Consider the following 25,493-nt stretch of genomic DNA (forward strand, 5'->3'; position numbering starts at 1 on the left):
AGAGAGAGAGAGAGAGAGAGAGAGAGAGAGAGAGAGAGAGAGAGAGAGGTAAAGTTATTTTTCCTTGCTATTTGATTAATCGTTAATTTTTTGTTAAATTGAAAAATAGTTTTTGTTTTTTTCATTCCTTTTTAAGAAACTTATTTATTTCAATTTTTTGAGTTGTTATTTTTGAAATATATAAGAAAACAATAAAAATTGTGATACCAATAATCCGATAATCAAATTTTCTACGATAAATAAATTAAACTTTATATTTGTTTAATGGTGAATTTAAAACATTATATAACTATTGTTTTTCGTTTATATCTCTTTATATTGTTTGCACTAATTTACAAGGTTTCTGTTTCACGACATATCTAAATACTGATTATTCTTATGTATTTTTAACTGAAAAAGAATATACGATTAAAATGTTCCATTACTTAAAGATTTTGAAAAATTAAGGACTGTATTTAAAAAAAAAAGCAATTAACAATTTTTGTAAATTGCCCAAATTTGTAAAATTTTTTTAAGTAAAAATACTTTCTAAAGAAGTAAAAATAACACTGTTAAATCTGTAGTGTTAAATTTAATCTAATATGAGTTGCCACTGTGCTCCTACTAAATATATCGTTATTTTATATTAAAAGGGTAATTTGATACTATATCGTGTCAATTTAATATAATGTCAAATTTAATTATCTTTTTAATAACGATATATTTAGTAACAGCAGTGGCAACTCACATTAGGTTAAATTTCGCATTATAGATTTAACAGTGAAGATTCATAAAAACCATTTAATTTTTGAGAAATAATAATTTTAGAAAATAGTGTAATTTTTTTACATTAAATATTGTAATATAAATTTTATTAATAAATTTTATTATTTTAATATCAGGAGACGCGGTAGTGTCTCCGGCCATGTTCAAAAACTGAAAGACACTACAAGCCTCTTATCCCGATATCACTTGTAATACATGATAATAGCTTTATCATTTATTTTTAAATATAGGAAAAATATATTGAAATTTTTTATAAAGCTATAATTATATAGGGTGTTTCTAAGTAGGTATGAAAAATTTTAGGAAATTATTCTTTATTAAAAAGTAAGAGGGAGATTTCTCATAAAATACATAAACATACATTCCTATACATTTTTCCCTAAAGAATTACATTTTTTCAAAACAGGAGATAAAAAGTAAGATTTATTTTTTCTCAAATTTGAAACAAGTTAGAAAAATAAAATTAATAAACATTTTTTATATATACTAGTAAAAAAGATATTTATTTATATTTTATAAACCTCCCGTAACATTATGAGGGAATAAAACCAGCAACCCTTATTTAATTCTATATTAAAACTTTTCAACTAGGCCAAAATGTTATCATTTAAAATTCTTCTTAACTTTTGACAAAAAATTTTCTTCTAAAATGTTTTGCACTTATTTAGAAACATCTCCATATAAATTTGCGTTATTACATAAGAAATTTAAAACGGAATTGATAGATGATAGAATTTTTTGAAAAACAATTTTTCAATATAAAAAAAACCCTGTAATAAAATTTATATTACGTTGTTAAGAAAGAAAAGGTTGATCAAATTTTGTTGTTCAGTATAATTAATGAAATCAGGAGGCTGAGTACAATATTTTACAACATATATAGTAATTACGTGTACAATGTATTTATTTACAATGTACTTATTAGAGAGATCAAGGCATATTTATATATCTTCCAAGATTCAAAGCGATATTAAGTTGTATTTCCTGAAGTCTTAAGCTCTGCGCATGAAAACATCAATAACGCGTTATGTACTGATACATTAAATACTGATTGTAAATGCAAGCTTGTAATAGTAAACTTATATTAACACACAAAAAATATCATAATAAAACGTTAAACATTACGTTACGAATTTTTTTGTGTGTGATGTAAGCTTACGTATAGGGCTTCGGTTTATGATTAAATACGTAACTTAATGTAACGTAACGCGTTACTTGTGCGGAGAAGCACAAGACTAAAATGAAACACCGCAGGGGTTTACAATCATGTTTGCACTCTGCAACTTCGCAGACCTTCAGCACCCCTTCGGAAACATCCACGTGACGGGAGGATTGTTTTTCCCCGTCGCGATTATATCGCTCGTCGCACGGATGTGCCGAAATGCAGTAGCCATGCACATAGCAGTATGCATGCCCCATCGGACGGAGGGGGCTTTTAAGCGAACGCGAGATCGACAGCCGAAAGTGGTGCTTCAACGTGCCGGGCCCGCATCTCGCTCTCATTTTCCTATTGTTTCTGCGAGCGACGTCGAGCACGCGGCCGAATAATAAATGCGATCTTCTCTCGCTCGCTCTCTTCGTCTGGTCATGGAAAATCCCAGTTTTGTGGATGTGGACAATGGCGATCGAATGTACGGACCAAAACGGAGAGAGAGTTTCTCCAGCACTTCTCTTTCCCTTATTCTTCTCACTCTCTCTCTCTCTCTCACTCTCTCTCTCTCTCTCTGTCTCTCTCTCTCTCTCTCTCTCTCTCTGTCTGTCTGTCTGTCTATCTGTCTGTCTCTTGCGTTGTCAATTACGCGTCGCGTCGCTGCCGTGGAGATAGGGAGAGAGTGAAAGAGAGGACTTCGTCCCCCGTCGTCTCCTTCGTCGCGATTTTTTTCCTCTCGCTCTTATTGTTCTATCTCGATTATGCTCGAGAAAGCCACTCGATTAATGTCACACGGGCATGCGATTATGACACGGAGCGCGGAGCTTCATTATCGTGTCGGCGACCTCTCTACATCGCAGATTGAGCTTCGAGTGTTTCGTTATGCCGTGCCTGGGCAATAATACGAGATCGCTTTCAGGAAATCATCCGTTAAAATCTTATGGAGATCCTGCGTTGACGCGTAGAGCTCGCCTTTCATTACATAAACAAAATAAAGACGGTCGATATGTACTACTTTGCAATTTTTATGACATAATTTGATTAACGCCAGCCATACGCGTTCAAGTTGACAAGTATACTTGTATAAATCTACCAGGATGTGTGTACTGCATTTACGATATAATTATATAATTTTGTCATCTATACGTTCTGAAAAACTTCCACGTGTGTTTAATATATGTGCAGCTCCTTAATTAGTTGGTTCAAGTAAACTTGTCAAGTATACATATACAAGCCTGTTTCTGCAAGTTTATTGGAGTATACGACAAAACTACACAGCTATGTATTTTGACTTGAGCAAACGACTGGAGCAAACATAAAAATTCATTCGATGCTTGTACCAAACTGGCACAAGTAAATTGGAGCAGTGTAACGGCACGGCAGACTCATTTTAAACTAAAGACCTTCTAATCAGAGATTGACCATTAAAGATTCACTTTAGTTACTGTATCAGACTAGAGATTGCAGATTGAAATTGGATTGGAATTTAACCAATCAAAAGAAAGAAAATCGTTATCAAGTTTAGTGAACTTTTTTTTGATTAGTTAAATTCCAATCTAATCTCGATTTCGATCTTCAATCTGATACGAAATAAAGTGCCCTCTTATGGTTAGTCTCTGATTAAAGGGCTTTTAGTTTGAGTTGAGCCTGCCATACATGCTTCAATTTACTTGCGCGCATATTTGACAAGTTTACTCGAACGTGTGTAATTGGTTTAACATTTATTATGATCTTGTTATTCAAAATACAGAAGAATCGATTTTTCTGAAATATCTGAAAATTTAAATATTTTATCTAAATAATAATAAAAATTAATATAAATTTTTAAATACGCAAATATATATCTATAAATTTTAAATCAGCAAATAAATCATTCTTTTTGTTAACTAACATTTTCACCAGAATCAAAATATCGCTTTCTTACTTAAAAATGATATAACTAAAAAAATTAAATTTTCCAGAAAAGGAGAAAAACTATTTTTCAATGCGACAAGAAAATATCGATTAATCAAATAATGTCGTAAAAAAATATATTATTAATCCAAATAATCTTTATCATTTTCGTTTTACAATTTTTGAATTTTTAACGATCTTTTTTTAAACCATTCTTTTAAATTATGATGTTTTGGTGATTTTTTAAGCTAGTTAACTTTTAATGATTGATAGAGAGGATAATGTTTACTTAACTCATTTCTGATAATAACTTGAAGATCGCATTTTGTAAGTTACGTCACTTTTGAAGTAAGAGAGCGATATCTCGAACGAATCTCTGTGTTACTTAATATTTATATTTGTATTACGCGCTATCTTTTTATTTGATTTACAATTGATTCGTGACAGAACACGAAGTTCAGGGATGCGAGCAACGACACAAAGTGCACTGGTCTTAATTACAGCAATTGCTGCAACTCACGAAACACTGCGGTGTCGTCGTCGCGCTTAGCACAGTGGAACAAGCCACGGTGTGAGAGAATGATGATCAATAGGCTGTTCACGAGCGACACGGCCGATTACGGTAATTAAGTGCGGAAACAAATATGAAATTAATACTTGCGCTTGTCTGTCACGAAATGGTCCCACGGCACTATTAGTCGCACGCGACGCACATGTAGGTACATGTGTGTTGTATGCACAATGCCGACCGATAATCGTACGTATCGGTTTGTGCACAGGTATTACAGGCACCATTGTTAATTGCGGCTATTGTCGAGTGGTCAGGTATTCCGACGTTCGCGAAGTTAATGCCCCATATTTTCGATCGGGTGCGCATCACGGGGAGATAGGTACGACTACGGGGGTGTGGAAGAGAAGTGTGGGACGCGGGGAAGCGCCAGACAGAGAGAAAGTACGCTATTGTGCGTACCGATTGAATCGAGTCGCTCCGCATTGTCAATTCCGTCCGAGTGCGACTCGTTTACTTCGAAACTAACGGTTGTACGCGACGCCGTTTAAAAACCGCTTTCACCGCAGCAGATCCGTGTGTACGAGTGACGCCTATTTTTTTTTTTTTTTTTTCCAGATTACGACATATGACATCTGTTATGTCAGACAAGTGCGAGTAACACCGGTCTCTAATGAGTATAGTAAGATCTTAACGACGTGTAAATATAGATGTCTTTCAAGGTGCATGACTTCCCTTACATGATTGTCGGAGTGTCTATACGGTTGAAGTACCGCCAATTATATACCGTCAAAGATTCTCCCCATTTTGCGCAACAACCGACAATTGTTTCATCATCTTGACGCATTGACTTATTACGAGTTAATTCGTAGTTAGCGATCTATAAACACGCCAATTATTTACCAATCCAAACGTTTTAAAACTAAAAATTTTATTATATGAATTTTGATGAAAAATGAATACAATTCTATATTTTTATAAGATAAAAAATGAATATAATTAAGAATTAATTTTTATATATGGAATTATTTTAATCCTTTACAGCTGACGCCAAAAGCACAATTATTGAAGTTGAATCCTGAAACATAATAAGTGTAATAAGTCGTAAGAAATCAATCAATCATAGTTGATTATTTTTGTTACATATATTTCATTGTAATTAGCCAATATTCTTATGGCTTAAAGTTTGCTACACCTCATTGTATTTCAGGAATAAAATTTATATTAATTAAAAATCATTAATTAATTTCACGAAATCGAAATAACATAACTCATATAAAAAAAATACTAAGTGTATTTTAAAAATAAGAATAATTTGTAGATTTAATATAAAAAATAGAATTATTTGATACCTTTTACAGAAAGAGTTATAATGAATTATCAAACTAGCATTTAAAAGTTTAATAAACTATTTAATTATATTCAATAACGAAATATCTAGACATCTATACATGAATAAATCAAATAAGTAAAGAGCTAATACAGTCTAAAATTTAATCTTAATATCTAATATTTTTATATATAAATTGTAATATATCTTTTAGTTATATAAACTGTTCGTCGTTTACTGTCGAACTAATTGAAACGTAATCATAAACTGAAGCTGAAATAATAATATCATTATTAAATTGATCATCGATATGTTAATGTAATTATTTTAATTATAATATTATTATTTTAATTTTAGTTTATGACCAATCTATCGATCCCACTTAATTATAAATCACTTCATAAAAAATATCAAACAATTAAATTTTTGATACGTTACATTTACAAATTTGAATTATTCTTATAATCCAAAAGAAACGATAAAATGCTAATTCTTATAATATTCTTAATATATACTTACAATTAGTATCATTTTGATTCCTTAAAATTAATTAATGCCTTTTAATTAATTATAAATAAAATTTAGTCCTATAGAAATTCAACGTTAGTAACTAATGACAAATTTAACTTATAAACGTCAGCTTCAAAAGATTAAAATAACACGTTGTGTGTAAAAATAAAATTGGAAACAAAGTTACCTAATTGTATAGTTACAGTCAACGTGTTAAGCTGTCGTCTCGATGTACGACCGGGTATTTTAAGCGAGTTTCAAGAGTTTCCCGGGACCGTTTAAGTTCTCGACGGTGGCTCTTTCGAATTAATCGCCGGCGCGAGATTGGATTTGCCGTTCGCTGTTCGGGGGCGGAGGGATTACCTTAGAAACAGGTTGGAATCATCGTCCTGCGGGATTGAACGCGGGTGCCGGCAGGTACTTGGGCGACGCGGCCTAGAACGCGGAGAAGCCATCTGTCTTATTGCCGATGTGCGCCATTCCCCTCCCGTCCCTGTTATTCCTTATCCCCTTGCGTGTTTACGTATGAAAATGATGCACTCCGGCACGATGGGCTTGGAGCATTCTGCTTCCCAAACGTGCTCGGCTACATCGGAGGGTCCCCGACCGATTCCACGCGCACGTGGAAGTGACCCACATTATGTGTGCCCCGTTTACTACGCTGTTATTATCCCTCCCCGTTCGAAAGGCCATATTGCGAGATCATTAATCTCGCGTACCTACAGAAGCCGTTATTAAGAGGAATTATTTGAAAAGTATATTATTTTACGGACGATACTTACAAAGGAAAGTTCTTAGACTCCGGTTCATCTAATATGTGCGCCTCGAGTGAATTATTAATTTTCTGAAGATCGATAATTCACTGACCTCCGGGGAAAAAAGGAACACGTAAGGAAAGTATTGTCTAACTAAAATAATAATGTGTGCATGTGTGAGTACGTGCGCGTGCAAAAGAATAGAACGTGTAGAAAAGAATAAAACGGACGCTCTTCTGAAACATTGAATTTTTTGAATTTTACACTTTTTCTCCTGAGTCAGACAACTGTACAATTTGTAAGAAAAAGGTCGTTTTATTATACATTTTAAGAAAGTACGTTTAATATTTACTGTTTAAATTAATAATATTCAATTATACTCAATTCGAGTTATTTTTAACTATTTCTGTAGATAGTCGTACTGGCTCTATTCAACATACCGTTAATTTAACTAAAACAATGAAACTAAACAATCTAACTTTATTTTAAAATGTATTAAATTAAATTGAAATTCAATTTATTATTTACTAAGTGCATATGTTAATATGGACGTGTTTATTTTGAAAGTAACCACAGAAATGAATTAATTTATATTTTGACACATGGAGGTTAAAAATAATAAAATATTATTTAATTCCAAAGATGGATTACTTATTGCTCCTTTAACATCTAAAGCGACTTCTCTCTCTCTAGACGTTCAATATTATTATATAATTATTTTGTAAAATATTATTGATGTCTCTTTTAAACATTTTGAAACAAACGGTCTGGAGATTCAATACAGCCTCCAAAAACGATCAATAATATCGTAATATAAAATATTGTTCAATACGCGTGTTCGGTATGTAAAACACAAGCTGACACAAATCGTTCTCTGTCGATGGTACTTGCAATACTTGTGCACTTACATAGGTACGTACCCTGTGCACGGAATGTTATTAAGCATGATAATAATTCGAGTGGAATACCGCAAACCCCTTGTAGCGACCGATCGTAGCGCGGCGATAAGAGTGAATTAATTCCCTTGATGCTAGCTTTGCTAGAACGATCCTACTCGCGTCACGCATGCACACAGCAGTTTACATTCCTCCTCATCTGTTCGCAGGAAACTACAAGAAGCCATTGCCTTTACTCCGGCTTCTACTGTTACGGCACAGTTTTATTAAAACTTTGCAAGTCAGTTCTCGATACTGCCCCGATTTTCCGCGTTAAAGAAATACTCGGAATCGATGTTTCTTAAAATGTTACAGCCGTTCTATTAGACAGGAATTTTTAGCATTTAATTTAAAATTAGAAAAGTCTGTATTGAGCGGCACATATTGGAAATAAATTTATTAAATCTTAATAGATATTTTTTTCAATAGTACTAACTAAACATTTATTTTCAATAAATAAATATTTACTTAACTAATAAAAAAATAACTGTTAAATCAAAATCTCAAATTAATAGTTTTTGCAGCAAAAACAAATATATATTAACATTTAACAAGTATTTAGTTAGTACTATTTAATATTTACTAAAATTTGGTAATACATTTTTCATATTTGGAAAATAAATGCTCTTTGCCTCTGATTCATTTAAATCTTAAGACGATTAATACTGCAAATCACGCGACATAAAATTTTCGTTGGGCGTAAATTAAAGGAAGTGCGAGATTGTTGTTGAATTCTTTTGTACCGTACATCTTTAATATTTAATCCACGTTTAGTACCTACATATTACGAGACTGCATGTGTATGTTACATTCTGTTCAATACAATGGAACAACTTTTGCCATTGGGTTGTGATTCTCTCGGTAACGCTCGCGTCGATGGAGTCACTTGTACTCTAATCCGCGGGCATGAGTTCGAATCTCGCTCGCTAATACCGCCAAAGAGGCGCAGCCAGATGAGGCTATCGGCCGGTCACTCTTGAAAATACTGCGAATAGGTGGATATCACAATCAAATGTAGCTACAGTTAGCAGGTATTACCAGTAATCTCGCGCGACTGCTCTTTTCATGCTCGCTACGTATTATCTGCAAACGGTAGCACTGTGTCACAGCTCATCAATGCGTTCGATAATAAGTTTTAATCAACGTATTAGCTGCGTTTAATTGTTAATTAATTCATTTGTGTAAGCGCATCATTGTCACAGCACCATTCAGAAACGTATAATATTTATCGCTTGATTGATTATGTAATGATTATGTATAAAGCTCAGATTTTCGTTCGTCAAAAAAGACTTTGATTTATAGATCGATTATCAATTGTAAGTTACTATTAAGTTACTTTCATTTATCTGTATATATTTTACAAATATTCTATAATATTGTAAAATATTATTCTAAAAAATGGAGGATAGATAGCATCATCTACCTTTAAATTAAAATAGCATAAATTATGATATGTATATAATACATATAAAAAATAGCAGTATAATATTTTAAAATATTATAAAATATTATACTGTCTCTTTATGTTATTTTAGAGATACAGATGATATTACAATATTTTCCAGTTTTTGTTCACGCACTGAGAGAAAAATGTTTGATATTTTTGTTACTATGATTGTATGGTAAAATAATTATGATCAAAATCTTTTTATAATTATTACTGCTATAATGTTAATTTTTATTATTTTTGTGCTATAATTTTGATTTTATATATTTTTATTTCATAGTTTTATTAAAAAAGATTTTATTATAAATCACAGTAATTTCAAATATTAATATAGATACGAATATAGTAAATAAAATAATTGTATATTTTTATGTAAATACTATTACAATTATAATTACAATTAATATAACATATTTTCTTAACATATAACAGATGACTGAAAAATGGATATTAAAAAAATAAACAAACAATTATTTTCATTTATGAGTATGATGGTTGTAACCGACAAACTAAAATGTATTTGCAAATACGCATATTACGCATATGAATATTATTAAACATCACGATCCACTTCGGCTAAAAATAGAATTCTTTCTCTTATTTATTCTTATCAATCTAATTTTTACTTGTAATTATAAATAAATTATAAATGACTATAAATTGTAAATTACTGTTAAATTAATTGCAATCATTTTTTCTCTCAGTACAAAATTCAAAAAAATCAAAGATCTACATCAGGAGAATTTAATCAATTAATCGGCGAAGATAACGATTTCGTGAATTTCGAGTCAACGAATGGTTTTTTAGATAGTTTTTAATGATATTTGACCTAATGTTCTGCCCCTTTTCTCGACAAACATCAACATTTGGCTGTAAACGTCTGAGATTACGCGTCTAAGCGCGATATTCTAATGGACGGGGTAAGCAGGCAGCCAGCTTTCTCTCTTGTGCATTTAATCGAATGGGTTAAAACTGCGGTTATTTGCAGTGCACTTCGATCGAATTGGCTGCCGTTTGCATAATCTCCTTCCGTTGCCCGTCGCGTCGCATTCGTCCACATCTGCACGTCTTTCTTTCATCGACTCTCTCTCTCTCTCTCTCTCTCTCTCTCTCTCTCTCCCCCCCTTTCTCTCGTTCTCTCTTTCTCTGTCTTCCTCCTTTCTGTCTCTTCGGCCTTTCCCGGAGCACCTTCCCTTTTTCCATCCGGTCGTACCTTCCATCCGCGAAAACGATCGCGTTTCTTTGTTCAAGGCAGGCGGGAAATTTAGGTTCCTCTACGATCGCGCTTGATTTATATCCATCGATCGATCGAGTTCCACGACGGCGGCGGATCGTTCACCTCGCATGCCCCGAGGGAAGCTCGATCGCGGTCAGCGCGCGACGGACGATCGCCGCGAACGAATCGTCTCAATTGCGACTTCTTGCCGAGATCGGATTTCCGCAGATCGACTGCGTTTACGCGAGCCTGAGGTCGACGACGACCTCGGTGACACAGGGGATACGTGTTCTTACGTTAGGAGAAAACAAATGACACACCATGATCGCTTTGAATTTTGCACGTAACCGATTTGAATATATTTTCACGCAACCGTAAAAATTGCCGGCCTTGTCTCTGACGTACTGAAATTGCGAGATTGTTTCCGCAACGTGGAATAAAAATATTTGTTTCGAGAAATTTATACGCGTCCTCTGGTCGGACATATTTTTCTTGGGGAGAGTAAGAGATCTTGTTTTGTAAAATAATCCTGAAACTTAAGTATCGTTTCTTCAGTACGTATAAGATCCTCCGAATAAAATGAGGACGCCGAGGAGCGCAATTTGCGATTAAACATCGCATACAAAATTATCATACTGTAATCACGTAGCTTTTGCGTGAAACGTGACGTGCGTGAATTTAACGAAAATTCATGGCTCAACGTATCATAAAATCATTTCGCATTACGTTATGAATAGCACGGCGCTCGGCATACAGCAATAACCGTTAATGTCCGTGTAATAATTGTTCGCGGTGTATTATTAATACAACTTAATTACCGGTAAGCAATCTGCGATATAAATATTTGCAGAAATGGCAAGTAACATTTACCATTACCGTTATTTTTTTATAATAACGATTTATAATAATGACGTTACTATTTTAATGTAATGTTAGGATTGAAACATTCGTTTGTGGAAGTAATACGTTCCACCCTGAAATAATGCATATGAAGAACAGTTTTTTACTAAAAAGTATTTAAAATTTATTATAGGTAGATACAGATCTAAAATTTAATTCAATAATAATAATTAATTATTTTAAATTAAATTTGTATATTACAAAAATTTCTGGTTAAAAATGGACAAATCAGAATTTTCTAGTTAAATCTATTAAAATTCTAGTTTTGAGATCACTAGAATTCTGATTGATATGTAATTGTTCTAGTAAAAATGAGAATTCTAGTAGATTTTACCAAAAATGTATTGTATTAATCAGAATTTTGGTTATCTTACATAGAATTCTAATAAATTTAACAGAAAAATTCTGATTTATCCATTTTCAACTACAAATTTTTTTAGCGAATATCAAAACTTTCTACATTAATTATTTTAATAGTTCAATAAAATTATTTTAGATCTGTAAATTTTTAGATATTTGATTAAAATCTTTTTATGTGTATATAGTTTTCTTAGACATCCATCCAATTATTGGTTAATATTATTATATTGTCATTAGTTGCAATAATAATGTGATGAATAAGAACTTGATAAGAGTTTTATTCAGTGGCTGAAGTCGTTTTTCTGAGTAAAATGCGTATGACTTGCGTAGACAGCTCATTTATTGTCTAGTATCAATACATTATTATTAGTTGAAATACTGCATAGTTTGTATTTTTTTGTCTGGTAAATGAGTTCAGATTTTGTGCATCTATTGTACACGGTAATTGCAGTCAAAGCAATATAGATCTTTTTTTACAGTTATATTTGTCAAGAATAAAGGATTTGATTAGAATCCATTTGTGATTGATTGCGTACCAATAACGTTGCACTCTCATTCACCCCTTGGTCATTAGAACTTTTTTTTATAGATTAGGAAATTTAACTTTTCACTTTTACTAAACAGAGTTAATATGACTGCCCAGTAATTGCTCGAAAAATGCATGAAATTTCTATCAGGACATTACATATTTCTCATTTAAAAAAGTAACGAGTTACTAAAAGCGACTGTTCCAATCATGACATTGTTACGTCACAAAAAAATGGTAACATTACCAAATTGTTATTATAAAAAAGTAACTATAAAAATAACGGCGTTTTAAATGAAGCATTACTTGCTGTCTCTATATTTTCCGTCCGTCGGGTGGAATGTGTAATAGTCCTGAATCCGCGGCGTTATGAGCCGGAGAGCTCTTTGCGCGCGAATTACATCGGTTACGCTAAGTTTGTCGCGTTATGCGGGACGACACGAAGTTTCTTGTTAAATTGCTCGCCTTCCGCTTATGCGCGATCCTGAAATATATATATATATATATATATGTATATGAATACACACACACACATATATATATATATGTATATTATATATATATGTATATACATGTATTGGTATGTACATGTATATATATCATTGTATATCGTTCAAAGTGAAAATTTCCCAACGGGCGTTCGCTTTAAACGTCGCTGAATATTTATGATCCCAATCTCTTTTCAGCCTACGGTAAAACGAGGTTTACCGCCATAATAGCGATGGGGTACGCGGCGTATCCGCGATGACTTTAATAACTAGTTACCGGATTAATTGCGTCACTTTGTCACCGTTAATTTACCTATTAAGCACTTATCGATAGAATGACGTATCACGGGCGTGCGCGGCACAATTATTCATTATGCTAATTGCACGCGGCTCTGCTGTAGATAAATCTTACTCACTCTTTCCGATCGTGTAAATGCCATTGTGACGTTTATATCGGCGCAAAAAGGAAGTGCTTACATATTCGAAACTCATAATTTAAAAGTGAAATCTCGGGATGTTGCAAAAGTCGGAGAGATTTATATATTTCAAAAAATTCAGAAAAATCTCAGAAAGATTGAAACGACTCTACGATCAAAGGGGCAGCATGTAAATCGCGGCCGGCCTTAAAATAGCAAGAAAAAATAAATTATGCAACGGGGAGGAGAAGAGTGAACGGGGGAAGGAAGAGGTGTCGCCTCGGCGAGATTAAAGCTGCCTCACCTGTCGTCAGAGAAGAGCAGAATAGTGCGGACAGTAGTACGAGCTGCATTTTAGTCAGACACTTGCCGCACCTGGAGCACGATTCGTCGTCGAGCGAAGTGGCGTCCCACTTCTTTCTCTTCTGCACCCTCGAGTACTTCATCGTTCACTTGACATTTGTGCAGGGCGGTGCCGCGGGGGTTACAGGGGGAGGATAATCGCGGCCGTTTGTACCGTTTGTCGAGGAAAAGAATGGGAGTTACAGCCGCAGAATTTTGCAACCGTCGGAGAATTTCCGTTTAATCGAGTCCACCCGCTGTCTCAACGCTCTCTTCGTTCCCTCGTATTCGGGGTGAAGACGATCAGCGATTCCGACGACGCCACGTGTTCCTCACCGAGAAGATCGTCGGTGTCGATATTCCTCGATACCTTGGAGACAGTCGAGAGCCCGCATTTGAATGTTGATTTCGACCGAGCCAGCGAAATTCCTGCGCGTTCGACGATTTGTTCTCACTCGACGTCTCTCCCACGCTTTTCGATTCTCGCGGGAGGATTCCTCGTGCTTTTTAAGAAGAAAAATCCGAACATATATATGTATATATATACCGATTTAGCGTAAAAACAATTCCACTTTGCGTTCAGATTTAATGGAACGCTTGGAATCTCTCGACATCCTCGTGATTTATTTTTCCACCGTAATGTTGCTTTTCTAATTTGCTCCTTTAGAAGTACTGATCGACCGCGATATCATAGAAGACAGCTGTTGTAGCACTTGCGAATTAAATCAAAATTGAATTATCACGTTAGGATGTTTTATCCTTTCCTTGATTTATTTCTTCAACGAGGAGATCCTCCTGATTTCTCGCGAACGGGAGTGTTTTTCCGACACCGCCACGTGTACGTGTTTTCGTGGAAGCCACAATAAGCGCACTTAGCCTTCGTATATCCGCACGAAAGTAGTTTCGCTATTACTCCGCTTTACTTGGGTCATTCCGTGGAGGTCTTCCTCGGGGGCTTAACGATCCTCCTTTTATCGTCAGTTGTTAGACGGTGGCTGCTATTTCCGCCGTAAACGTTGTCCCGTTAATGTTTTTTGTCTCCAGCAACTTCCCCCGGACACTCTCCCTCGGGCGCTTTCGTGAACTTTTTACGAGGGCGTCTCTCCCGATCCCTTTTTTTCTCCTTTTCCTTTTTTTTTTCGCGCACCCGACGTTGCTCAGGTGCGCGCCGCGCTACCGAGCACCCGTATATTTCCCCGTCAAACGGATATCACTCCCTCGCGAAACTCGTCCCTTCGTTCCTTCTCGAACAGAACGACCCTCCTTCGCAACGCGCGCATTAACGCTGCTCCCGCCGTTTTTCTGGATTCCCTCGCTAATTAACGCGGAAAATGATTACACGCCACGAGACGTGAGCGTCGATGCGTCTCGAGGAGCCCAGACCTCGCATTGAGTTCCTTCCCTTCGAAGTCAGATGAGTGTACTTGAAAGGGGGAACAAACTGATTCGCCTTTCTCTCACCGGTGACTCCTCATCGTTGATTAACCGGCGCTGGCCGCGGCTCGTTAGTTACGTTAAAGCCTTTGCGAGAAAGCGGTGCAAAATATCTCGTTTTACAAATTTCATCCGGCTACCGGTCGAATCACACTTTGCGTTTGGATCCTTTCTCATTCACTTCGCTATTGCGCAACGATAGCAGGGAAAAAACAGAGAACAGCGAGCGTAAATTTCCAGTTTTTTTCGCGTTTATTTCGCGGTTCAGTGAATTCCTCCGTGATTTTTTTCCAGCGCCACACGATCTCTTGTTTTCCCCACGAATCGGGAAAATTTCTTCTGACGTTTGCAAATTCTTGCGAGAGCGGAAACGGATCCTGACACGAACGAGAGCGACGCATCCACGTGACACTTTTGGCCACGTGCCGCGATCGCAATTGTTCACCTTTATTTTCTCCCACTACTACGTATGTCCGTCGCGAGCGCGACTCCTTGCATCGCGCTCGATTATCGTCTTAATTCACACATTTCTCGGATTCGTTAATCGTCACTGTATCCTTCTCAGTGGTTCCTCAAGTATCCTGGCGTATCCTAGCGTGCGCACAGTCACTTTCAAACACACCCTTCATTGACTTCTTCGACGATCGCGATCGAATCTCTCAGTTCAATGGACGACTCCGTCGAAGTTACACGTATCACTATATTGTAGTATTCTTTATTTTTAAAGTTAATGAAAAAATACGAGTCACGACTAAGTGATGGTCACTTGTCTCCACGTCGCGTTCGAGAGGAACGTAAGTGGGTTCCTGCGAACATGCGTGACACCGTAAATTCGCGCGCTGACAACGAACACCGGTCTCGTCGCAGGTTTACCCGAGTACCTTTACCATCGGCAGTTCGTAGTTGACAGAAACCCTTGGCGGGAGCGGTACGACGAATAAGGTGCCACTCCCACCCGCGCATGCTCCACCACCACTCTCCGGATCATGATCCCCTTCTCTCCCTCCTCCTTTTGCTTATTTTCTCCTTTCCCCTTCGTCGAGCCCTTCTCTCGCTTCTCTTCCTTTCCATCGGCTTTCCTTCTCACGCATGATCTCCCCATTTACTGCATTTTCAAATCGTTTTCTCTCACTCCCGCATACCAGGTCGTCTTCTGTCGTTTTCTCCCTATTTCTCCCCCTTGGTCATCACCATCGAATAATCGCACGTGGTGTTCGACCATTAGAGTGGGGCGATCTATAAACCAATTAATTCGGGCAATAAACTCGACCGGAGGTCGACCTATCCGGACCCTTGTCTGTGCATCCACAAGAACACGCTACTGGATCCTTTTAGAGACTTTCTTCGACTTGACTCGCCTTTGTTCGACGTTGATAGCAAATCGGCTTGTCACATCGAAAGCTATCACCCTATCTCGTTTGTTGAAACAAGCTTAACCCTTTAGCCACGTATGGTCTGTCAGAGGGATGTAGAATCTGTCAGAAACGATGGATTTACGAGACTGTGCGATTTACGAGATTGATGTTCTTCTCCTTTTTTTTTTTTTAGAGTTTACGCTCGACTAATTTAAAACTCATTCTCTATAGCTTTTTAATTGGATGTAATTAAGCACTTGATACACTTATTCTTTAATAATCGTTAACCCTTCATTACTGGCGTAAGGCGTCCAAGGTACTTCTGCAGTTTTATAAACTCGTTAAATGTTTAAATGTAATTTATATACATTATTATACTCAGCGTACATTGTTCTACAATTTAAAATAACTTTTTGCATTCACAGAATGTCTACAATATTATCAGTCTTTATTTAAATTATGTTAAAAAAACTACTTGAGTAATGTAGGATTAAAGAACGACAGTTGTTCAACAATAATAAATTATATTTTCTCTCGGAGATACTATAAAAGTTTTATAAATTATTGTGACGATAAAAAGGTGACACGTCTCAAAATTAGCAACTTATTTTAATAGAGCATTTTTTTAATTCTGAAATAAAATGTTCTATCATATATAATCAATACGTATAACTTTACATTTTTCCATGTTAAACTTTTAATTAAAGTAATCGGATCCTAGCCTGGTACCCAATAATGTCCTATGTCGCTATTTATGGTAATTAATAATAATAATATCATCATTATTATATACATTAATAATTACACCGTGCATTCAACAGATACCATTAAAGTAAGTCGTGTAGGCTGTTCTTTTGACTCGATTGCATCAGTTTAATGCTCGTGTTTGTTCATTCTGTTATTATCAATAAAGTAAAATGCAGAACGCGATCGTGATATAATATTTTGTGCGTAAGTAATTGTGCTTTCTGTAACTATCAAAAGATGATTATTAATTTCCGTAGTTTATTTTTTATTGTATTACAACTTTGTATTTATACTTTACAACCTTGTCTTTTGTTTATCTTTTTGTCACAACGTTTTGTTGTAATCAAAGAGAGAAAACTCTTTGTAAGGTAGAATCAATTTGAATAAAATTAACCTGGGCGTACCGAACACGCATCGATTGTAACGGTTTTTTTTTGTATTTTTGTTATTCTAAATCACGATTTCTAATTCATCTGTTAAACTTTCGTGGAAATGAGAGATAAATGGATAAATAAATAAGCAGATAAGTAAATTATTTGGAAAATATAGTATTTTGTGTATTCTCTTATTATACGTTAACAAACATGTTAATATGTTAATAATCTTTTAAAAGCAACATTGGATTTATTTTTTATTTTTTAAACATTTTTTTAAAGGGAAAAACATATATTTAAGTCATATTGAGTACAATACGTATGATCTAATGTTAGATGATTTTCTTGAAATGTTCACTGCATCATATAAATAGTTGAAAATATCTTATTTATTTTTTTTATTCAGAAATGTTTTATTTTTTAAATCTGATTATTAATTTTCAATTTTGATCTCAGTAAAAATTAGAAAAAATTGCAATGCTTGGATGCCCTATAAGATATATCATTTATGATCTGATTATCTTATAAGCATTCTTTAAAATTATATCGTAAATTTTCAAAAGATCATTTTTTTATTCTGAATTGGAACATTTTAATTAAGGGGGGAGGTAATAAATATACACTTCACTTTCTTTGTAACTATGTTACACTTTTATTCATATGTTATTATATATGTTTATTTATATGTTATTTTGTATGTTATTTAATTATATTTAGTTTTTAATATTGTACCATGAGTTTTTAAAATTTAAACACTATAATCCTAACGCTAATTTTTTGTATTCATGTCTTCATTTTTCTATCAATGTGGCGAAATGCGATATAATTAATTGTTGTACATGTAATTGTATATGCATTAAACTGCAAAATTAATATAATGCTAGAATGGAAATAAAATGAGATCGATTTCTTTAGCACGATTAATTTAGCAAGAAATAACAAGGGACCACACACATACACGCACACTCACACAAAGATTAAGACATCGTGCGTCCGGGCGACCGTCACAATCTGTTTTAATTTGTTAAATATATTCATTGCTCTCTCTCTCTCTCTCGTCTCCGTTAGAGCGCGGCATCTAGACTCCGCTTGCGTAAGTTTTCACGATGGCGTTGTCCTTTATTCCCCGGACCCAATGAGGGATTATTAAAGAAAGGCGCTCTCCTAGTAGCGGGCTGCGTAATAAATCAATTAGTTTAAATAAGAAGGGCCCGCGGCACGTAGACGGGGAACGGCGACAACGCGTCCCCATGAAACACCGTCCACGCTCTCGCGCCGGCCCATTATTATGGTCCGCACGGCAGGCCAACCGCCGTCGATTGCGCCGATGAATTAATTGCGCGCGATCGATTAATTAAAACGCCGACGCACCGTCAACGTGATCCCAATGCCGAGCGACGGAAATATTATTCCGTCGCGCCGCGCCGACGCGGTGACTCGCTTGGCAATAAACGGTGGAAAATCTTCAAGTCGAAACGGTCTGCTGGTCGCTCGTTCGCTAAACCGCGACGGTTAACATCGAAACGCGCCTGTCGTACTTGTCGCCACCTCGATGGACCGCCGAACACGGTCGATTCCACACCCGATCATCTCCCGTTCCACTCGTTCTCACCGCGCGTTTGGAGCTTTGCGATTTGCCAAGGTGAATCGACGCTGATTTGATTTACATTACCCTCCCCTGTCCCTCCGCGAGAAGCCCCCGGATCTCGCGCGCAGAATAGAAGTGTTCGGTACGTTTGCATACATTCGAACGGATCGTGCCGTCCCACGAATGACAGCTGAGAATTATCCGTTGCATAATATACGCCGCATCCCGGCAGGATGCCGAGATCCTGAATACGAGTTGTTGGTGAATGAATTAACATACTAATTACATGCCCCGTCAAGCACGCGTTGCGCGATTTCATGGCTTTGGTAACTTTGCAACAATGATGAATCTTTCGTAACTATGCTAAATAGATCGTGACACGCTTTTGTCTTCCCTTTACACGTCCGTGCTTCCATTTTGCGCAATTTAATCTCATCCTACGATAGATGCACTGATATAAATATCCAGCTTAAGGAATCAGGTATAATTAATTTTCTCATGCAACATAGTATTAATAAGTTAACTTGCTGGACTGTTATACAAATAAATCAAATAAGTAAAAAAGAACCAATATGGTCGAGGCTAGAGCTTCATATCTAATAACATTTATATGTAAATTTTAAATAGGTGAGATTCTGGCTCGTTGGTATAAGAGACAAGTTGGCATTGCATTCCATTTATGTAACATTTTTTCTTTTAATAACACATAGATATCATTCTCTATGTTTTATTTAAATCACAGGTATTGTAATTAAAAAATAAAAAAATCTGATTCAAACATAAGGAAGGAAATTTTTGTAGGTTTCAAAATCTTATAAAGTTTTAATTACTATACCATATGTTATTTTGAGTAATAAGAGTAATTTTTAATATATATATAAATGTATAATAAAATATAATATACATATAATGTATAATAATATATAATATAATGAATTTAATAAATATATGTAAGGATGAAGACGATTCATACTAAAGGCAAGCTTAGCTTGACTGTCGTTTTTACGCGTGAGAAAATAAATGTAGTAAACATTTGATTACAATTTAATTCTGACAGAATACTTTATATACGCAGAGAAAAGGTTTCTTTAAATTAAACGAATTTATATATTGGAATAGTCCAACTAAATGGATGTTTAAATTAAGAATGTCATTATTTTCACATTAAAACTAAATTTTTTAGACTAAATAAAACATGTTTTATTTAAAATTTAATTTGTTTCAATGAAACAAATGTAAATAGAACTCGAGTCCAAATCTTTTTTCTGTGTATTTATTTATTTGATATATATTTATATATTTATATTTATATACATTTATTATGTTTATACATTTATTTAACCCTCGAATTCCACACTCCGACTATGCAACCGCAACTTCCATACTTGCGCGAATTTGGCTTTTGCATCTTTAAACGTTAATTTTATTTTAAAGATGTAAAGCAAAAATGATGAAAATATTGAAATTTGAAATTTGTGATTTTTGTTGGTGCGAATTTGCATCAGTATGGAATTTGAGAGTTAATTTTATATTTCTATATTGAAGCAAGCTAAATCAAAATAGTTTACCCATTTGTTTTTCTGTAACAGCGTTATTCTATTCAATCATACACACAAAATAACTTTAAAAAAATTTCATAAAATGATAAATCTTTATCAACAAGTATTTATACGATCTGCTTTTTATATTTATTACGTTTTCATTAATTTAATATGGAATTTATCGTATAAGCAACTTACACAATGATATGTATCAATTTACCTCATTATCCAAACAAGTGGGCTACAATGCAACATGGTCGAATTTCACTTATCACAATGAAACTATACAGTATACACAATCGTTCCTGACATGAAAATGACATGTATATAGAGAAAGGTTCTCTCTTTACCAGTACAGTTTAATCATAAATTTATGATTTAAAATTTAATCCTGATAATTATAAGTGTTTACTAACTCCAGTATCTCCTATTTTCTTCAGAGTTGTAAATTGCAACCAATTATTCAAATTGTTAGATTGAAACGCGAGTACTAGTAAGCAATTAGTATTAATACTTTTTTAAGCGTATCTTTTATATATTAATGGAATAAATATACGCTTATATCAAATTCTGTTTGCCATCGTGTCTTTATTCTCGTAGTCGAGAAGCGACCACAAAAACTACATGCTGTTATTTACTTATCTTTCATAAATAACAATATTTACAATTTTACAACTTTACTGAATTCGATTAGCTTTGATAAATAGAATAACGTGAAATGCAGGAATAATTAACGGCAAAATATGCGCAAACCACATGTTAATTTTCGTGCATTCGAAAATTTTTAGCACAACCGCAGTTTTCACTGTATGCTATTCATTGACAAATTGGATACGAGAATCGCGAGCGAAAGGAGGCAGATTAATGCGATCCGTGAGTCGCTCTCGGCTTGTTTATCGTGCTATCGATCTTGCCCGGACGTTCGATTGCTCAGAAAAAGCCCAAGAGATACGCTTTTCAATTATCCCTGTAACGGAAGTTATATTTACAGACCGCTTATGTCGTGTGTGCGATCTCGCAATCCTCTATATTCGTTCAATTACATTCTCGCTGAGACATGGAATTACCAATTCTCTTGTCACCTGTAGATTTTTTAGTGCCGTTTTGGCTGGTGTTCTTTTTCCTTACATTGCTCTTTATGGCAAATACGCTGAAAGAAAAGCATTTGGTACCTATAACTGCATGGTACAATAATTATGTGATTAGAAAATTCATTTTTCTAATGTATTACTATTATAATGTTAGTAATAATAATAAATATATGTATTTATAGGTCTAATTTATAAGTGTATAAAAAATATATATATAGTTGGCATTGAAAATGTCTATAAATTTACAGTGCAACACAGATCAACTTTTTATTTTTCAACAAGTAATGAATATGTAATATTAATTTACAAGATTTCTTAACACCTTGAATGACGATTCTTATGTATATTATTCTATAAAGTAAAGAAATAAATTGGAAATTGTTTAAACTTGTAGATTTTAAAAATAAAATTCTTAATTTTTCAAAATTTGTGATTGCTGGTGGAAATTTGTTAACTTTGTATTCTTTTTAGCATTTAAGAATATACAAGAATTACTTAGATGTTGAGAAATTGAAATCTTGTAACATAGTGTTATAGTTAAATTATAATTGCAACCTTGTTTCTCTCTCTTAACGTACGTTCCTAATTAAACACAAGCCCGTTAAGATATATTATTTGTTCTACCTATTTTCTCAAAGCGATCTACATTACTGTAAACGGAAATTCGTTGTCAGACGTACACTGTAATAACATTACATGTAAATTTACAACAATTATAGTGAGTAATTTTGGAACCCATCATTAAGGGTGAACATACACACGTACGTATGTAAATAAAGTTATAATTTACAAAAAAATTTATTATTTTATAATAATTAAACAATGCACACATACAGATAAATTTACAATTAAAAATAAGTTTATAGAAATGTTTGTGTAATAATTCACCAACAAATTTTATATTTACAAAAAATTAAAGGTTAAAGTTCTAATTTTTGTAAAAATGCATAAATTGTATACATTTCTCTACTATTTAAATTATATAATTTTTACATGTTATTTATGTAAGTTTACATATTTCTTTTTACAGTAATTTGAAATTTAGATTTAAGATACATATTCAGATTCATCCTGTTTCGCGATGGAATCTATCATATGCTCATGGAAGTTTGGCATCCGCATATAAATTGTATTTATTAAATAATCATGTAAAAAATTAATATTTTTATAATTTTAAAATGTATTGATTATATTTTCAATGTACGTTTTTGCAAATTGTATTAGTATATGTAAAAGTATCCTAAAATATATCAAATAACACAACTGTTTTATAATGCTCTACTGTTTTATATAACCATTTAAAATTTATGCGGAATCCAAGCTTCCACGAGTGTGATTCATTCAGATTTGTTCGAAACCGGCTTATCCTACAACGCATTATCGCTCTCATCTGGTATTTTTCTTTCTAGGTTGAGACAACTGCCTTTCCGGTGCTTTTAGGGAAGCATTTTTCGGAACAGCACCGTCTAAATCGTTATCATCTCATCGAGGGGAAGGGTGGTGTCATAGTGTCGAGCCGGTCTTAACATCCTGAGCGAGCCCATTCGTCTCCGGGACTCATCTCGCCGATCTCATCCTCGTGGCAGCTCGTTTATATGGCAGCGAACCAACCCAGGCTGCGGTGGTTGTTCCTGCCTGGCAGCCGCCTTCAAATTCGAGTCCGATGCGAGGTCTCTGCCCCCGAGCCTAATCCGCTCTCCCACCCTTCGCTTCATGGGAGCGGCGACGTAGCGATGACCTTTCAACCGATACATCATGCCAGGTGCAAAAATGAGTACATTGAAAATCTTTTATTTATATATATATATATATATACATACATACTTAATATACATACTTAAAGAAAGTGTATTCGTGATTATAATTGAACGGTAAATAATTATGATTATAAAATTTATTTTTATAGTTTATTTATTACCTTATAATGTTAATAAGAATAATTATATTTATAATTTATAAACTATAAACTGAAAAAAATATATTGAATTATAGTCGTTTTTAGGAATAACTATATATTTCTTTTGATTATCATTTATTGACAGCCAAACTAAATATACTGTTACACTTTGTTTTTCAACATGAATGTGAATAATTTGTTTTGAATGTATTTTTGCCTCTTGAATATGTGGTTAAATTTGGCTATTAAATCATAATTAAGAAAAAAATAGTATTAAAAATACAAGAAATAACGATTTTGAAGATTTTCACGACGCGTTGCGACGTTATAATATTTGTAATAATTTTTTTCTAAATTTCATTAATTTCACTTAAATGTATTTAGTTTTAGCTTTGAAATACATTTTAATTTATTTCGGTATTTTCTTTATAATATGCGGACAAGGCATTTTGTTCTATTTTAATTTTGTATTACGTGGAAAGTAAATGCTTTTATACTTACATAATATATAATCGAGTCATGCTAAATGAAAGTGGAGCAAAATGCCTTTCCACGTATTACTTAGGAAAAGAATTATTTTCAAATTGCTATACTTTGAAAATAAAGTCATAACATTTGAAATGAAACAAAAGTTGATGCTTTTACATAGCATTAATGATTTTAGAAAAAAATTTGCTGCTGGTGCTACAACATTATGAAAGATTTCACTTTTTTTAAAAATTGTAATGTGATAGTCAAAGGATTTGTTTTTAACAGACAAAAAAAAATACATAAAAAATAACTACATTCACACTCATGTTGAAATATGGTGTTAGACAGTGTTAATATTAATAACATTATAGTAGGAATAATATAAGAATGAAACAATTCTAATCATAACTATTTTATCTTATAATTGTATATATATATATATATATATATATATATATTTACAAATTCCAAATACTTTTCTCAGAGATTCTCTCTTCACACACACACAGATATATATATTTAGATATAATATTTTATTATATTATAGTAATATTTTCGAATAAAATAAATGTGTTATATGTGATTATTAATATCAATTATTTTACGGATATTGAAATTATCTCGGAAAATGACTGCTAAGTATTATATCTCTAATCTATTTTATATATTTTAAATTATGGCTAAAGAGGTAATTCGAACATTCCATAGATGCACCCGCATTTACGCCCTGACATTTATACTCGTGAAGGATCGATACGTGATACGAACTACTCGACATTACGCGCGACGACATGTCAGTGTGCCATCGCTATACCTTTGCTCTGCTCCTAGGTAGAGATGGCGTATTCCCGTCTAATTTGAAAAGCCCTGTAACCTGAACTAATGGACCACGCGGGAGAGATCAATCTGCGTTACCTTCGCGCGAATTATTTTTCCGCGAGGTACGACTGTCCGCGGCGCTTTCCATCGCGTGTGTACGCACGATATTATTGACGCGAAGGCTAAAAAATAAACGAAAAATGTGGCATCACACGTCAGAGGCGAATTTTACACCATGGGCTATTCTGCTTTCTGTTAGCCTTTGTACATTTATAATTTTGCGAGAACATAAATATTGCGCGGTTAAATTCGGTAGAGAACTATAATTGCAACTTTTTGATAATTAGGAGAAATGTGAGAAATGAGAAAATGTCATGAAAACTTTAGCAGATTAATTTTTCGGTTTCTCAAAATTCGCCGCTTATACATCGCAGGATGGCCCTGAGCAATGCGAATTGAAAACGACAATTTCAGTGGTAACTTCGCAAATTGAGATGCAAATTGTTAACGGTGACCTTTGTGATCACGATTTCATTCCAGGAATAGATTTGAGTATCTTCCAAAAGTGCAAAGTTGGACTTTAAATGGAAATAAGTTTAGCTACACAATTCCCTCTCCTGTACTGTTAAACGTTC

General features: G+C 34.1%; 1 protein-coding gene across 1 annotated transcript in view; it reads right to left on the bottom strand.

Moving 5' to 3' along the window:
- The window catches only part of LOC108773969 (uncharacterized), a 39,485-nt gene extending 25,840 nt beyond the window's left edge, over positions 1 to 13,645 (bottom strand). Inside the window, exon 1 of the mRNA XM_018539960.1 lies at positions 13,504 to 13,645. Within this exon, the coding sequence (XP_018395462.1) occupies positions 13,504 to 13,645 (142 nt within the window). The remainder of the gene's footprint in view (positions 1 to 13,503) is intronic.
- Between the last annotated feature and the right edge of the window lie 11,848 nt (positions 13,646 to 25,493).

The sequence above is a fragment of the Cyphomyrmex costatus genome, unplaced genomic scaffold (assembly GCF_001594065.2).
Source record: "Cyphomyrmex costatus isolate MS0001 unplaced genomic scaffold, Ccosl1.0 scaffold23, whole genome shotgun sequence".
NCBI lineage: Eukaryota > Metazoa > Arthropoda > Insecta > Hymenoptera > Formicidae > Cyphomyrmex > Cyphomyrmex costatus.